The 18,974-nt window shown below is 40.1% G+C and overlaps 1 protein-coding gene across 3 annotated transcripts in view; it reads right to left on the bottom strand.

The window, feature by feature from the left end:
- Positions 1-3,572: 3,572 nt before the first annotated feature.
- Positions 3,573-18,974, bottom strand: part of LOC122559577 (protein FAM118A-like) — a 61,747-nt gene continuing 46,345 nt past the window's right edge. For all 3 annotated transcript variants that reach the window (XM_043709283.1, XM_043709284.1, XM_043709285.1), the window contains 4 exons: positions 16,463-16,748; positions 7,206-7,241; positions 4,931-5,011; positions 3,573-3,789 (listed from right to left, as the gene is read on the bottom strand). In XM_043709283.1, coding sequence (XP_043565218.1) covers positions 3,767-3,789; positions 4,931-5,011; positions 7,206-7,241; positions 16,463-16,748 — 426 coding nt within the window. In that variant the 3' untranslated portion in view covers positions 3,573-3,766. The remainder of the gene's footprint in view (positions 3,790-4,930; positions 5,012-7,205; positions 7,242-16,462; positions 16,749-18,974) is intronic.

The following is an 18,974-nucleotide window of genomic DNA, read 5'->3' on the forward strand; positions in this document are numbered from 1 at the left end:
TCATCCACAAATTTACTAATCTATCCTTCTATGTCCACATTCAGTTCAAGCCCGAGGTATTGGATACAAGTGTAATAAGTGATGGCACAAGCAGCTAAATTAACTGGTGGAGAATGGGTGCACCCCTAAGAGACTTTCAGGTCAATGATGTTACTACAACATAAGGACCTCAGTACTAAATTTGATTGACTTGGCAATAATGGATCAAAAATTGAGAAATTAAAATCTGAAACTTAAGAAAATTTTGTATAAAGGAAAAGGGATCTATAACAGCCATCTCAGTACAGACCAATTAAGAACTTGACCACTGTACTAGAGACAGTCCTGCTTCAATGGACCGATAATGATTGGTTTATCTGCAGAAAAATCTCTCAAACCATAGTCAGGAATGATTTCTGCAGCACCTATGGATTGTGGACGCTTGAGTAGACAAACAAAAGCTAAAGGTGAATTCATCAGGATGAAGTTCTGTTGTGGATAACGAATATGTATTGTTTAACCCATTGTAGAATTTTGGAGCATGGCCTGACCAATTACCAGCTCGGGGTTTAACGTATAAATATTGAGGCTGAATGTGTTATAAGTATTATGTTAATAAGTATTGTTTTGCAATCCCACTTACACACCCCCCCCCATCCCCCCCCCCCACACACACACACACACACAATCAAGACATTATATTTTAAAAAGGCTAACCAGGGGATATTGTGTTCGGTTTAATATGCAACTGTATATAGTAGACATACAAGGTAATATTGTAATCATCACTTTGGATTGATATGGTACAGAAGCTTCTTTGGTGGTGTGACCAAATCTGAAATGAGGCAGAAGCAGCAAGGCCGAAAATGTGTTGCTGGAAAAGCGCAGCAGGTCAGGCAACAAACAAGGAGCAGGAGAATCGACGTTTTGGGCATAAGCCCTTCTTCAGGAATCATTCCTGAAGAAGGGTTCATGCCCAAAACGTCGATTCTCCTGCTCCTTGGATGCTGCCTGACCTGCTGCGCTTTTCCAGCAACACATTTTCAGCTCTGATCTCCAGCATCTGCAGTCCTCACTTTCTCCTAGAGGCAGCAAGGTGCACATTGAATGCAATAGCCAAATGTACAATAGAAGCTATATCTGGGTACAGGAGATATTCACATTACGACATCACAAACAAATGTCAATATGTGAACAATTAATCTTGTCATACATTCAACCAAGTAGGTGATTCTGCACCTACAGGTGTCATCTAGGGTGGGGAAAGGTAGAACTGGTGGAAATTTGCAAAAGAGAAACAGTGAATGTACAGGTGAAGGAAGTCATCAAGGGAAACCTGACAATATCTCAACCAGTTCTCCAATATAATCTCACTGTTAATTGAATCCGTCAAAAGGTATTTGGGACAAGGCACGGTGATCTATTGAATTATACACTCCAACAAGAAGCCAGGGCTTCGGCTGATGATGGTGAGATTAGAGTGTTGCTGGAAAAGCACAGCTGGTCAGGCAGCATCCGAGGAGCAGGAGAATCGATGTTTCGGGCAGGAGCCCTTCATCAGGAATTATGTCAGACAAATAGGCTGCACTTGGTGAGAGAACCTGTGGAACTTGGGATTGCATATATAGATATGCCCATGGATTAGAATCATCTCTAATGTTTTGAACATCATTCAGTTAGTATTAGTTCTATACTTACGTGGTTCATTGCACCAGAAGGACACACGAGATGACAAGGTGCATGGATTCAGAGAATTCAGGCCCAAAACACATCACGTAAAAGATTATACAAAAAGTATAATCAAGTAACTTTTCAACTATAAGCTCGATACCTGGCACATTGATGGGCACCAGATTGCATGGTAAAAGACATAACCACTAAGTTGAAGGGGTTGAATCAGTTTTAGTTATTTAGGCATAACACTTTCTGTCAGAAAGATTTTCAGTAACAACAAATGGGGCAGAGCTGAAGAACTGCACATGTCCAGACACAAGATAAAGGATGGGGCACACAGAGTCATAGAGATGTACAGCACAGAAACAGATCCTTCGGTCCAGCTCATCCATGTCAACCAGATATCCCAACACACTCTAGTCTGACCTGCCAGCACCTGGCCCATATCCCTCCAAACCCTTCCTATTCATATACGCATCCAGATGCCTTCTAAAATGTTGTAATTGTACTGGCCTTCACCACTTCCTCTGGCAGCTCATTCCATACATGTACTACCCTCTGCATGGAATGGTTACCCCTTAGGTCTCTTTTATATCTTTCCCCTCTCACCCTAAACGTATGCTCTCTAGTTCTGGACTCCCTCACCCCAGGGAAGAAACTTTGTCTATTTATCCTATCGATGCCCCTCATAATTTGATAAACCTCTGTAAGGTTACCCCTCAGCCTCCGACGCTGCAGCCCCATCCTATTCAACCTGTCCCAATAGCTCAAATCATCCAAACCTGGCAACATCCTTGTAAGTCATTTCTGAACCCTTTCAAGTTTCACAACATCCTTCCGATATTCCAAAAGTGGCCTAACCAATGTCCTGTACAGCCGCAACATGACTTCCCAACTCCTGTACTCAATACTCTGACCAATAAAGGGAAATCAATAAAGAAAAAGATGACCTTGGATTCAATACAAACAATGCCTGTTACATGTAACATTGGAATATCACTTTCAAATAAACCTGTTGAACTGTAACCCGGTGTTGTGATTTTTAACTTTGTCCACAAAAGTTCAACACTGGCACCTACTCATCACTGGAATATCTGGTAAACCTAGTGAGATTTGATTAAATTATTCGTCTAATGTAGGAAATATTGCAGCTAACACTTGCAGCAAATGTAAAAAACCAGATAATCTAGTTTTAAATGCTGACCATGACACCAGAGACAGCTCCTTTCTCTTCAAAATAGTGCCATTAGATCCTTAATATCTACCCAGGCCAGCTGTTGGCCCTTGGTCCTTCATCTCTCATCCAAAAGACTGTACTATTGACAGTGCAGCATTCCCTCCATTATTTTTGCACTTGAGGCCTGGAGTGGGACTTGAATTTTGAACTTATAGTGAAGAAAAGTATCCTGCAAATTCCTCTCCCCAAAAGATAAGACTTAGACTACATCTACTTGCATTTTAAAAATGTTCTGCATTCAAAAAATAAGTCAGACCACACTAAGGGCCTGGTATTTTTCAATCTTTTATCCATTCTTTACAAACTAATTCCAATTTTACAAGCTTATACATTTATACTCTGGTGAGCAGAGCAGAATAGTATGCCAGATTTCTTTATCATATTCATTCCCTTCTGCAATCAACCAGAATATACAATTCAATAGGGCAAGCTACCCTCCATACCCACTATTCAGCATTGAAAGGCTAATTTTCCCTCATTTAATACGTAACACATTGAACAGATTTTCAGTGAACAAAACATCCAACATTCATACATTTAAAGTAGTTACTTTAGTAGAAACAAATTTCAAACAAATGTGTTCTATATCTGGATGTTTTCTCACCAAGTCACACTTGATAAAAGAGCAGCAATGTCCAGACATTTATTTCCCCCGAGGCACCACAATAAATAGTTAAGTCCATGAAGGCAAGAGAGCCACTGATTGCATTTAATGGTTGTAACAACTGCTCAACAGTTACAAAGTACTGTTTTTATTCTGTGGAGTTACCAATCAACTTGTGCTGATACAAATAAAGGTTTTCAGTCCCATTTCGATGCATCCAACATCATGGATTGGGATATGGCACTTTGGTGAAGGTGCTTTATTGGGACAATTTATGGTCCTCCATAATCTGTATCTGCAATGAAATTTAATTTTGCACATTTATTTCTTCATTCTGAAACTGAATCTTCCTGCTCTTCTGTATAATTTGTTGTTTGGTAGTACAGAACTTGAGTACCTTTGCAAAAAGACATTTGTCATAGCTTTATGTTCTGCACTCATCAGGACAACTTGTAATAATACCAATTGAAGGGAGATAAACAAGAAAAGTATCCTGCAAATTCCTCTCCCCAAAAGATAAGACTTAGACTACATCTACTTGCATTTTAAGCAAAGGACAGTGTCAATTGATTGACAAGTGGCTGGTAGAGATGTCAAAACAGAAAATGCAGAAATGAATGATGATTGGCAGTGAGATGGGAGGCCCTGACATCACCACGCAATCACAGAAAATTTAGTTAAATAAATCAAAATGTAGCCATTCACTCTTGTTGGAAATTAACAATTTCAATCAATGTCAAATAAAAGGAAAATCTAGCTTCAAAAAGGTTCTTAAAACTAAAATTTTCGACAAATAAATAATGAAGGTTTCCAAAGCATCTATTAGTCATGAAATGTTATTTCTTTTTTAGTTTGGTGGTTAGAGGAGTAAACAAAATAGTTGCTTGAATTGTATAAATTCTAGCTTCTTCAATTTGTTCACAGGATATGGGTGTCACTAGCTAGGCCAACATTTATTGCCCATCCTTAAAAACCCCAGAGGGCAGTTAAGAGTCAACCACATTGCTCATACAATATATTAAGGGCAGAAAATACAAAATCCATGAATGAAAAAGTTTGATGCATATTTTAAAATCATCAGTGAAGCATTAACATGCATCTGTACCACACAACCTAAGGGAAATTTACTTATATGATTCTCAAACAGGAGTCCTTGATTTCAGGTGCATTACTAATACTAATTCCAATCTGCCCTTCCCCAGCTGACCAGAGATGACAGTTGTGAAGGTGTTGAATGTGAATAGCTACTAATTTATTAGAAGGATAAATAATATCCATGCTGTTCTGTCTTGACTCTTGGAATACTTGCTTTAATCAAAATTTTACTCATTTGCTCTGCACCTAGTTTGAGAAATAGCCTGCAGTAAATGGGTTCAGAGGACAATGGGGCTCAAGTAACAAAAAGGGTTTTAAAATATCTTTCTTCTAAAATGTACCATTTGCTTTTCGGATCCTTTTTTGAGTTACATCACCATTTTCTTCTTGTTTCCGCTTTACACAATCTGAACAAGATGTTCCTGCAACAAATGAAGGTACATACATTAAAGAACCATTCCTCAACTTTGCCAGGAAAAAAATCAACACAAACAAGTTCTAGGTCATTGATGACGCTGTTGGAATTTAAAAGTGCATGTATAAGGCTAAGTTTCTCTTCCCTCTCCCCATATAGTCCAACGTATTACAAATCTTAATGACTGAAGTCAAAGGGAAAGAGACTCAAAGATCAGTGATTGAAGTTAAAGGAAAATGACTAAGCTCATCAGTGACAATTTATTTCCTTCTCTCTTACCTCTCCCAAAATAAATATTTTAATGCCCAATTCAGGTTCTTTGTCGTACAGCAGCAAGTTTTCTTGCATGGTTTTTTTGCCTACAATGTTTATCAGCATCCAGGCTGCGCAAATCTTGTTCCAAATAACCATAGACAAGGCAGAAAAACACATTTTGGGAGCGGCAATAGTACCACAACGAGTGCAGTAAGTTTTCCCATCTTGGTCAGTTTTCTAACAATGCTTCGGATTGTCTGATCAAATGTTCTCTAAACACTAATGCCATTTCTAGTTAATTTTTTTATCAGCAAAAAAAAATGCTTCAGAGCTGCCTTCTGTATTTCAAAACCTATGTAACCAATAAGAGGACACTGTCAAAAATTACTGCTAAAGAACTACCTCAACCACATACAACGTGTACAACCTAATAAGTATAAAATAGGTTTGCATGAGGGAACCAAACAATAGTAATTATCTCTCCAAACGTGCTACTGCCACTGGCTTCAAATTTACTTATCTAGCTTTTTCAAGACTTTAAACAAAGAAATGTTCTGACTTTGTCTCACACAAATTTTTCCGTGAATAAAAATAATTAACTAGGTTATAGAGAAAATTAGTAATTTCAGACTGTAGTTTGAATTTTGATTCCCCATTTACTTTCAGCAATCTCAACACTTGTGTTCCCAACTTTCAATCCATACTGCATACAACTTAACATCTGTCTTTAAATCAGTATTGCTATAGAGGGGAATCCGGTAAACATTTTCCCTTGTTAGAACAAACTGCAAATATAGTTATACATAGATCATGAAGACCAGGAGGCACAGTCACAGAAGTTAGCCACTCAGCCCATTGGATCTGCTCTGCCATTCAGTGAGATCATGGCTAATCTGATAATCCTCAACTACACTTTCCTGCTTTTTCCATTGCCCTCAAATGCTTTAATGTTTGAAAATCTGTGTCTGTCGGCCTTGAATATACTTAATGACCCAGTCTCAATATTCCTCTGTGGTAGGAGAAAGTGAGGACTGCAGATGCTGGAGATCAGAGCTGAAAATGTGTTGCTGGAAAAGCGCAGCAGGTCAGGCAGCATCCAAGGAGCAGGAGAATCGACGTTTCGGGCATGAGCCCTTCTTCAGGAATGAGGAAAGTTATGAAGAAGGGCTGAAGAAGGGCTCATGCCCGAAACATCGATTCTCCTGCTCCTTGGATGCTGCTAACCTGCTGCGCTTTTCCAGCAACACATTTTCAGCTCGATTCCTCTGTGGTAATCAATTCCACACATTTACAACCTTCAGAAGAAATTCTTCTTCATCTGTCTTAAATGCATGACCCCTCATTGAGATTATGCCCACCACTCCTAGACTCTCCCACAATGGAAAATGTCTTTTCCACACCTAACCTGTCAAGTCCTTTAGGAATATTGTATGGTTCGATTCTCATTCTTCTAGCTCCAGTGTCTATAGGCCCAATCTACTCAATCTGCCAGCCTACAACTAGGCATCATGATATCTCCCCAAATCTGCTATTTATCAAGACCTCAATACCACCTTTCTTCTACGTTCAATCATTCAAATTATCATAAATTAATATTCTTACTATGATTAAAATCTATTGACAGGAGATATTGCAAATAACAATTACAACAAAAGACTTTAAATCTTCTTTGCATACACTAATTAACGAGAATTAGTACAAGTTATATTCTTCCTGGAGTAACATTTTTTCCCTTTATATCTTTACATCAAGTTCCACATTTCTCTGAGAAGACTTGTCCTACCACAATTCTATTTTAATTGCATAGTTGACCTGTACATGTAATGTGATTCAATCACACAGGAATTTAAGATATCCGATTATCTCAGTACATAAACAATGCAGTTAGTTTCAGAATCCAAGGGTTGCAAGGAAATGTGAACTAATACAACTGCATTTTATCTTACCTAGTATTGGACTTGTACTATCTGCAGAAGAACCATCTGGAAAAAAAAGTAGTGTCAATGAACAAATAAACCAGTTGTTATTCAGACATATGAAACAATCTTATTTAATATTCAAGGAACCACAGGACAGATTACATATTATTAGAATTGTTTTAATTATGGAGATAGTGCAGCAGATTATTCACTTAGAACTGATTTACACAAGTTGGAAGACATGATTGTCAGTTTTGCATCTTGAACAATCGGTATTCTTCGTGTCACAAATGTCTATTTGGTCAGCCCTCGTGACATCACAAGACAAGAATAAACTGTACAATTTGTTTTTACGAACTTTCATTAAAAAATTTCGGGAAGGCCAAACAAGTTTCAATTTTGAAGTTGAACTTATTTTTAAAAATATTAATACTTATATTGTTAGATAAATTACATGCTTATCACAAGTAAATAAGCTAATATTCCAACCTTAATAGTTTTTAAGTAAATAGTGGAAACCTACAATTCAAGGAGATAATGCATGGAAATACACAGGTTAATGGAGAGACTAGGTAGCTCAATGCTAAGATGAGTCCTTCTTCAAATTTGGAAACAACTCTTGTTGAATGCTAAATATATTGATACATTTTCTCCAATTATAATGATAAAGTTTTTTATTTAAAACAGTGCATTACCATTATTTTAGTTCATGTTAAACTAGAAGCAAAACTATAAATTTGATCAGATGCCAAGAGCAAAGCATTTGTCTCATGCATGATGCACACTTTACTGAATCTCAGGTAACAACATAAAATGTAATACGAGAAGGTTGTATAATTCTAGTATTTTTAGCATTATATTAATGCCTACACGCTGAATACCTAACAATCTATTAAGGGGTATGGTTGAAGTGGTTCTATTATCCAATGTTCTAAATTAATGGCCAGAAATATAGGTTCAAATCTCAATACAGCTGGAGAATTTAAGTTAATTAAATCAAACTGGAGTGAAAGGTAATATTAGTAATGGTGAGCATGAAACTATCAGTTTGTTATAAAAACCCAGGTAATTCACCCTTGTCCTTTAGGGAAGAAAATCAAACCTTACCTGGTTTGACTCAAGTGGCTCCAGACCACAGCATGGTGGCAGACTCTGAAATGGCCAAGCATGCCACTTAGTTGTATTCAAAAAGGAAAAGCAGCTCTCCTATCTTTTCAAGGGAAATCAGCTTTAGTTTTACCTGCAATACACTCATCCAGCAAACTAAAGAAAAGTGGCTTTAGCACAATAGCTTTTATGTTGCAAACCGTTCATTTAAAGTGCCAAATTATATAATATCCAACTATTGTGTTAACCAAATTTAAAACAAGATAACTGCTAGATGAGAGTCACATAGTATGGAAACAGACTCTTTCGCCCAAGTCCTTGCCAACCATAATCCCAAACTAAACTTAGTCCCACCTGCTTGTATTTGGATCACATCCCTGTAAACATTTCTTATTCACGTTCTTATCTAAATGTTTAGCATGTAGGTTTGCTCACTGAGCTGTAGGTTTGATATCCAGACGTTTCATTACCTGGCTAGGTAACATCATCAGTGGCGACCTCCAAGTGAAGCTTGGAGCAACAGCTCAGCGAGCAAACCTACACCCTAAACCTCAACCTGAGCTACAAACCTTCACAAACCTTGCAATTATCTAAATGTCTTTGTAACTGTACCCACATCCACCAATTCCTCAGGAAGTTCATTCCACCCCACTCCACACAACTCAACAAAATAATGATTGCCATTTATTTGCTGGTTCATTTCTCAGGGCACTGCCTTGAACACAATCAACCTTCCTGGTTTAAGATTTAAACAAAACCTGACCATTTACTGTCAATCATTCACTAGCCAATTTCCCCATGGCCAATCATCTACCAATCAGAGTCGACTTTACACACAATCACTTCTTCCTCATAGAGAGTGTTAATGTTTTTCTTCCTGTTAATATCAAAAATAGGAGTAGGCCATTTGGCCCTTCAGGCCTGCTGTGCCAATCAGTATGATCATGGCTGATCATCCTACTTGGTACCCTGTACTTGCTTTCTTACCATATTTTCTGATCCAGAAGTAATTCCTTTTTTGAAAATGTTCAATGTTTTAGCCTCAACTGCTTTATGTGGCAGAGAATTCAACAGGCTCATCATCTCTTGGTAAAGAAATTTCTGCTCATCTCAGTCCTAAACGACTTACACCCGGTTCTTGGTTTGCTTGCCGAGCTGGTGGGTTGCCATGCAGACATTTTGTTATCATGCTAGGTAACATCAACAGTGTGAATTCCATGACCTTCATGGAACGATCTGTCCTCAGCAAAGGTCTCATCTTTATCCCACTACACTCCCAGGTCAACGAATTCTATAAACATTGCAACATTGAACTTTTCTTTCACCACCTCTGCGTTTACTTTTTCCATCAGGACTCCTTCTCCCACCTCCAGCATACACCATTCACTTGGACAACCTGTCCTGGTCTGTTACACACCCTCAACCTCTTCATCTAACTTCTGCCGTGACAATGAACGCCTCAACCTGTCCATCCCCTCACCCACTCCCTCCGCCCAATTCCTCCCCTCCCCCAAAATGCTATTCCTTACTCCCATTTCGTCCACCTCAGCTATATCTGCTCCCAGGAGGAGCAATTCCACTCCAAGACATCCCAGATTGCCTCCTATGTCAAGGACTGCAATTTCTCCTCCTATGTGATCAACAATGCCCTCCAGCGCACGTTCTCCACTTCCTGCACCTCTGCCCTTCCAAACGAAACAAGAACCCCCCCCCCCCTCTCCAGTTCTCACCTTGCACCCACTAATCTCCGGATATAGCATATTAACGCCTTTTCACAGAATGTTTCAGGGAACATCTCTGGGATACATACATCAAACAACCCCACCATCCTGTGGCTGATCACTTCAACTCCCCCTCCCACTCCACCAAGGATGTGCAAATGCAGGGCCGCCTCTATAGCCAAATCCAAGCCACTCAACGACTGCAGTGAGAATGCCTCATCTTCCACCTTGGGACTCAGCATCAACATCAACTTCACCAGTTTCCTTATCTCCTCTCCTCCCACCCCATCCCAGGTCCAATCCTCCAACTTGGCATCGCTCTCTTGAACTGTCCTAACTGTCCATCTTCCTTCCCACCTATCCACTCCACACTATTGACTCTCCTGCTCCTCGGATGCTGCCTGACCTGCTGTGCTTTTCCAGTGCCACACGTTTCAACTCTGATCACCAACATCTGCAGTCCTCGTTTTCTCTCATCCCAGGAGTCAGTCAGTCTGGCAAACTTTTGTTACACTCTCTCCACAGTCAGAACTTCCTTCCTCAAATAAACACACCAGAACTGTGGGCAGCACGGTGGCACAGTGGTTAGCACTGCTGCCTCACAGCGCCAGAGACCCAGGTTCAATTCCCGACTCAGGCGACTGACTGTGTGGAGTTTGCACGTTCTCCCAGTGTCTGCGTGGGTTTCCTCCGGGTGTTCCGGTTTCCTCCCACAGTCCAAAGATGTGCAGGTCAGGTGAATTGACCATGCTAAACTGCCCGTAGTATTAGGTAAGGGGTAAATGTAGGGGTATGGGTGGGTTGCGCTTCGGCGGGGCGGTGTGGACTTGTTGGGCCAAAGGGCCTGTTTCCACACTGTAAGAAATCTAATCTAATCTAATCTAAAACTACACATTACTCCAAAACGTGTGATCTCACCAAAGCCCTATACAATTGTAGCAAGACATCCCTGCACCTATACTCTAATTCTCTCACAATGAAGGCCAACATACCATTTGTCTTCTTGACCACCTGCTTGCTTACTTTCAGTGTTTTGGACCAGATCAAACCCTCATAATATAAGATGATAGCATAAACCTTAAATTTTCTGTTTTAAAAGCAAGTGCCAGGTATTGTGTTCCAGATGAAATTCCGTTGGTCAAAATACTAGTCTTTGAAGTAAAGCACACATTTTATTCATACACTATAGTTAAAATACAACAAAAGAAAGAATTGAAATAACTTAACTCTACTGAAAAACTTGACAGAATAATAGATTGTTTAACAATTAAGTAGTAACTATTCCGATATAGTAACATCCCATAAACGCACCCTTGGGAAAGGCAAACTCAATAAAGTAAATTGTCTGACATGTAAGCTGAAAATGTGTTGCTGGAAATGCACAGCAGGTCAGGCAGCATCCAAGGAGCAGGAGAATCGACGTTTCGGGCATGAGCCCTTCTTCAGGCTCATGCCCGAAACGTCGATTCTCCTACTCCTTGGATGCTGCCTGACCTGCTGCGCTTTTCCAGCAACACATTTTCAGCTCTGATCTCCAGCATCTGCAGTCCTCACTTTCTCCTGTCTTGAAATGTAATGATAGTCAGAGTTGTACAGCACATAAACAGACCAGTGATATCAGTGATAATCAACATGGTTTTGTGAAGGGGAGATCGTGCCTTACCAACTTAATAGAGTTCTTTGAAGAAGTGACCAAGTTGACAGATGAAGGAAGGGCTGTTGATGTCATATACATGGACTTTAGTAAGGCATTTAATAAGGTTCCCCTTGGGAGACTAATGGAGAAAGTGAAGTCAGATGGTGTGCAGGGTGTTCTAGCTAGGTGGATAGAGAACTGGTTGAGCAACAGGAGATAGAGTAGAAGTTGAAGGGAATTTCTCAAAATGGAGAAAGGTGACCAGTGGTGTTCCACAGGGGTCAGTGTTGGGGCCACTGTTGTTTGTGATATATATAAATGATCTGGAAGAGGGCACTGTTGGTATGATCAGCACATTTGCAGATGACATGAAGATTAGTGGAGTATCAGAAAGCACAAGGGACTGTCAAAGAATACAGGAGGATATAGATAGACTGGAGAGTTGGGCAGAAAGGTGGCAGATGGATTTCCATCCAGACAAATGTGAGGTGATGCATTTAGGCAAGACTAATTCTAGAGCAAATTATACAACGAATGGAAGAATCTTTGGAAAAGTTGATGGGCAGAGAGATCTGGAAGTGCAGGTCTATTGTACCCTTAAGGTTGCCGCACAGGTGGATAGAGTGGTCAAGAAGGCATATAGTATGCTTGCCTTCATTGGACGGCGTATTGAGTATAAGAGCTGGCAAGTCATGTTAAAATTGTACAAGACATTGGTTCGGCAGCATTCAAAATACTGTGTACAGTTCTGGTCATCACATTACCAAAAGGATGTGGACGCTTTGGAGAGGGTGCACAGAAGGTTTACGAGGATGTTGCCTGGTATGGAAGGTGCTAGCTATGAAGAGAGGTTGAGTAGGTTAGGATTGTTTTCATTAGAAAAAAAAAGGAAATTGAGGGGAGACCTGATTGAGGTTTACAGAATCATGAAGAGTATAGACAGGGTGGATAGAGACAAGCTTTTTCCCAGGGTGAAGGATTCAATAATGAGAGGTCACGGTTTCAAGGTGAGAGGTGGAAAGTTTAAGGGGCAAGTACTCCATACAGAGGGTAGTGGACATCTGGGTCGCGTTGCCAGCAGAGTTGGTAGAGGCAGGCACGGTAGATTCATTTAACATACATCTGGACAGATGCATGAGTAGGTGGGGAGCAGAGGGATACAGATGTTTAGGAATTCGGCGACAGTAGATATGGATCGGCTCAGGCTTGAAGGGCCAAAGGGCCTGATCCTGGGTTGTAAATTTTCTTTGTTCTTTGTTAGACCCTTCGGTGCAACTCGTCCATGCCGACCAGATATCCTAAATTAATCTAGTCCAATGTGCCAGCATTTGGCTTATATCCCTCTAAACCATTCCTATTCATATTTCCTTCCAGATTCTTTTTAAATGTTGTAATTGTACCAGCATCCACCACTTCCTCTGGCAGCTCATTCCATACACACATCACCCGCTGCATGAAAACATTACCCTTTAAGGTCCCTTTTACATCTTGCGCCTCTCACCCTAAACCTGTGCCCTCTAGTTTTGGACTTCCCAATACTGGGGAAAAGACCTTGTCTACTTAACCAATGCATGCCCCTCATGATTTTATAAACCTTTAGTAGCAGGAAGAGAATCCCCAGAGACGTAAAACAGCTTCCACATACAGCTTATAGACCACAGCAAGAACTGTTATTGAAAAACAAACTAAAAATCCTGGTTCTAGGAGTTTAACCACACCCATACACCTACTCATGCTGTTTCCATTGTTATGACTTTAGAGAAAAACCCCAAGGCCTCACAAGCTTAGTAAAAGTTTACAGGTTTAGAAGCAGAAAGCTCAGTGCTTCTGTCTTAACCTTTCTTCACAAAAACAATTCGGGACCAAATACACATCTTTAAGTCATAATATCATCACATCAGTGGCAGTTATACAAGAACGCCCGAGTTTCATTGCACTTGCCCTTTCCTAACCTATCCCCATTAGACTATAAACTACCTTTGTTTTTGCTACCTCCCATTTATCCACATTATACTTCATCTGCTATCCATTTGCCAATTCAATCAACACGTTTAAATCATCCTGAGGCATTTCTGTATTTTCCTCACAGTTCAGTCTCCAACCATAGAGTCATAGAGATGTACAGCATGGAAACAGACCCTTTGGTCCAACCTGTCCATGCCGACCCGATACCCATCATAGAATCCCTACAGTGTGGAAGTAGGCCATTTGGCCCATACGGAGAGTCCATACTGACCCTCTGAAGAGCAGCTCACCTAGACCCCCACCCCCCCTAGCCTATGCCTGTAACCCTACATATCCCATGACTAATCCACCTAGCCTGCACATCCCTGGACACCACAGGCAATATAGCATAGCCAATCCACTTTCCCCATCCCATTTAAATAAATTTATTAATTAGATGATCATAGATATAGGTGTAGAATTAGGCTATTCAGCCCACTGAGTCAGCTCTACCATTTGATCATAGCCAATGTGTTTCTCAACACCATTCTCCCGGCTTCTCTCCACAAGCCTTGATCCCCTTACTAATATATTATGAACAGCTGAGGTTGTAGCACTGATTCCTACAGTACCCCATTCACGGCATGCCACTCAGTAAAAGATTTGGTTTTCTGTGTGCCAACTAGTTCTCTATCCATGCCAGTACACAAACTCATCTCCTCCCCCTCCCCCCCCAATTCCAATATCTTGCGACCTTATCAAAAGCCTTCTGAAAGTCGCAGTGAATCACATTCACTGACTACAACTTGTCACTCTATTAGTTACATCCTTAAAACTTGTAGACCAGTAAAACAGGATTTCCTTTTCATGAGTCCATGCTGATTGTCCAATTCTGTACACTGCTCAGTGCTCTGTGGGCAGCACGGTGACTCAGTGGTTAGCAATACTGCCTCACAGCGCCAGGGACCCGGGTTCAATTCCTGCCTCCTGTCTGCGTGGTGTTTGCACATTCTCCCCAAGTCTGTGTGGGTTTCCTCCAGGTGCTCCGGTTTCCTCCCACAGTCCAAAGATGTGCAGGTTAGGTGAATTGGCCATGCTAAATTGTCCGTAGTGTTAGGTGCATTAAACAGATGTAAATGCAGGGGAATGGGTCTGGGTGGGTTGCTCTTCGTAGGGTCAGTGTGGACTTGTTGGGCCGAAAGGCCCGTTTCCACACTGTAGAGAATCTAATCTAATATCTGGTATTAAATCTTTTCTAATGGACTCTATCATTTTCTTCATTATCCATGTTAGGCTAACTGGTCTATCATTCATTGTTTTCCCTCATCTTGTTTAAATAGTATGGTTGTGTTTGTGCTTGAACCATACAAATTGTTCCAGAATCTGTAGAATCTTGAAAGTCAATTACCAATCCATCCACTATCTAAGGCTACTTCCTTTAGCACATTGGGATGTAGTTCATCAGGCCTTGCAAATCTATCAGCCTTTAATCCCATCAATTTTGCCAACACCTCCCTGTTAATACTGATTTCTTGCAATCCTCCCTCTCACCAGACACTACGTTCCCCAATAATACTGCAACATTGTTGGTGTCCTTTTCTATGAAGACATAACCAAATTACCATTTCTGCACTTTGTTCCCCATTACAACCTCCCTGTTTCTGACTGTAAGGGACATACTTTTGGCTTCACTAATCTTTTTCTTTTCACATACCTATAGAAGCTTTTACATTCAGTTTGTATGTTCCCAGCAAACTTACTCACATATTCTATTTACCCTCTCTTAAATTAACTCCTTTGTTAAAATCTAAACTGCTCCCAGTCCTCAAGTTTGCAGCTCTTTTGGCAAATTTGCATGCCACTCTCTTGAATCTAAGACGATCCCTAATTTCCCCTATTAGCCATGGTCGGGACACCTTTTCCATTTTATTGTTGTGTCAGATGGAATGAACAATTGCTGCAATTCCTCCATGTGGTCTTTAAACATTTGCCATTTCTTATTCACTATCATCCCTTTAAGTAACATTCTCCAGTTTATCCTAGCTGGTTAGCACCTAAGACATCATAGTTTCCTTTATTTAAATTGAGGACTAAGATTAAGGATCAACTGCATCACTTTCTATCTTAATGGAGAATTCTATCGTATTATGGTCAATCTTCCCCAAGTGGGAATTCCACAGCTTGACTGCCAATTATTCCTTTCTCATTACATGATACCTAGTCTAGGACGGCCTGCTCTCTAGTTGGTTCTTGAACATATTGATCCAGAAAGCCCATCTCATACACACTCCAGTAATTCCTCCTCTTTGTTATTATTAGTGGTTTGGTTTGGCCAACCTATATGCAAATTGAAGTCACCCATAATTACAGCCCGACCATTATTGTTTGCTTCTCTAAATTACTTTTTAAATGCCTTCACCAACTATACCACTATAGTTTGAGAGTTTATGTAAAACTTGCTCCTATTGTTTTCAGCCCTTTGGTATTCCTAAGCTCTACCCATACAGATTCCACTTTATCAGAGCCAATATCATTTCTTTAGTAATGTTACCCTACCTCCACTTCCACTTTGGACAAGCACAAAGAGAGACTGAGAGACAGAACCCAAACGTAGGAAGAGAAGTGTTGTTGAATTTGTTCTTTCAATGCATCATTCTGGCATCTGTCAATTCCCAAGACATGAATCAAATAGCAGATGTTCCACTGCATTATATTTGTCTATTTTATTATATTTTCATTCACCAAAATTCATTTCTGCAGACTTGAAGTTGTGACTATCTAGAGCCTCAAGAAAGATTTACAGTACAGAACAATTTTCACGATAAAAAGTAATTCTGCATTTATTAAAAACTTAACACCAGTAACAGATGACTTACCTGGGCTCTTCCTCCTGCAAATCTGTGTCACCAAGTCATGGAAATACTGAGGCATACATTCAAATCGGTCTCCGTAGGATACTATTTTAATCCCATGCAGCAGCATCTCTGCCTGCAACTTAAAGAAATGATCATGGCTATCCTTTCGCACGAGCATAAAGTGTTCCAGGTCCACTTTGTCTTGAACAGAATACAAAAATAGTGCCTGGAAGATCTGATCACGCAGAGTTTCTCCACAGCCCAAAAATACAAATGACTTGGTACGGTACAGGTCCTGAAATTCTTCCTATCAGGGAAAAGAATCCCAAACATATTGTTACAGGTTCTCCCTCAAGAGAATGTTTTCACGTGTATTAAAAGAATAAACATCCTTGATAATGTAAAGCACTGAAAATAAATATATGGTCAAATTGTTCAGGACTACCATAATATTGTAAACACCATTTTACTCTGCATAAACAAGTTCAATTTTTGTGGACAGTTTAAATGCTGACTTTTAACTACATTTAAACTATTGCAGGTCATTTTCATCATTATTCTTGTGCCATTTTGCTTCCTTGATTCTGTACCAAAATTATCATTGCATGGTTTTCAACCAGAGATGAGATAAGTTAACATGGCTTCTCCTTGAAACATTTGCTTTGAAAGATTTTCGAAAGGCAAACCAACTTAATGATGCAGGATATCCCAAAATTAAAGATAAGGAAGTCCTGTTTGAAGACTATTCTAAAGTTAGTGAAGAAAGAAGGTTTGTATGTACTTTTAAAACTAACCCATTCTAATAAAGACTTAGAAAATTCAGATTTGGACTGGTTCTTCCCGCTATATGCTATTTGAACTTCAGCAATGGCTGTAAACTAGTCGTCTTCTTTCTTAGGCATCGCTAATGAGATGTTATGTCAGGAATAAAAACAGAAGCTGCTGGAAAAGTTCAGCAGGTTTGGCAGCATCTGTGAAGACAAATCAGAGTTAATGTTTCAGGTCCAGTGACCCTTCTTCAGATTCTTCCTCACCTTCCTCATTCTGACTTGAAAGGGTTTGTTGGAGTGCTCCAGACCCAGGAGAATTGCCCATCAGAATCTTCAATTTCCCAGGCAATCCCCAAAGACTCAATGGTTTTGAGAAGTTCATAGTCCTAACGTTAACTCTAGTCAACACTGCACAACTAAGCTAATCATCAGAATATCATAAATCTTATTCATCCTCAAACAAATATGATCTGAAGCACAAGGAGTTCACCTTCTTTCGGGCTGGTATTAAAAGATACTAATTCAAACAGCTGAAAGCAGTTTGACAAATTACAGCAAGTTGCAAAAACAACCTTCTTCCGTGTTATATATTTTCAAATAGTTAAATAGAGACCATTCTTTAGGACTAAGATAAAGGTGCATTGATGTAAAAAGGTAAAAACAATGACTGCAGATGCTGGAAACCAGATTCTGGATCAGTGGTGCTGGAAGAGCACAGCAATTCAGGCAGCATCCGAGGACAGGCATGAAGGGCTTTTGCCCGAAACGTCGATTTTGCCTGTCCTCGGATGCTGCCTGAATTGCTGTGCTCTTCCAGCACCACTGATCCAGAATAAAGGTGCATTGATGTCAGGGCAGCACAATTAAAGAATACTGTTGTGATTGCAAAACCAATCTATCAGGTCAAAGCTCTGAATCTGTCAAAGACTGCAGTCATGAATAGTGAGAAACAAAAACAAGCTATTAGTAATACTCTTCTTGGGCAGTGGTAGTACCTCTATACTTAGAGCACAAGACCAGAGTTCAAGTCCCACTTGCTCCAGTGGTGTGTAATAACATCTCTGAGCAAGAAAAATAGGTCATTTTTTAAAACTTTAATGGAGAAGGCAGTTTCACAAATGTCCCCATCCTCATACATGGTGGGCCCAGCACATTTGTAAAAAACATAGAGCTGAAACATTTAAAAACTATCACCATCCAAAAGTGTCAAGCAAAAGGTCCATTTGAGTAGCCACCAAGTCAGATTTCAGTTTTCAGCTAATTCAACAAACTCCAAGTGGTATCAACAACATCAAACTCCACATGATATTAAGCACACTAAAAACATAGGCGATGCGTACTGACAATGTCTTGGCTGAAGCCACGCTTCAGAACTAGCCACACCCTTAGCCAAGGTATGCTAGTGCAGCTTCTGCATTCATGCGACAATGTAGAAAACTACACAGCAATGAGAGCTAGCCGTACAAAAACAGAACAAATTCAATTTGGCCAATTTCCACCCCACGGATAAAAAATGCTGGGAGGTGTTGTCAACAGTATTGACAGATAACACATATTCAGCAGTATCGTGTTCCCAGTGCTCAGCTGCAGACCGCCAAACAGCACTGATACAGACATGGATCAAAGAGCTAAATTACAAAAGATCAAATGAGATACTATCTTGGAGATCAAGACAGCATTTAAAGTCAAGTACAAGGAACCCTACAACACTGCAGTAAATGACAAATCGGGAAATTTTCCATTTGTTGAAGTCACATCAAGCA

This window comes from Chiloscyllium plagiosum, chromosome 19 (assembly GCF_004010195.1).
Source record: "Chiloscyllium plagiosum isolate BGI_BamShark_2017 chromosome 19, ASM401019v2, whole genome shotgun sequence".
Lineage (NCBI taxonomy): Eukaryota > Metazoa > Chordata > Chondrichthyes > Orectolobiformes > Hemiscylliidae > Chiloscyllium > Chiloscyllium plagiosum.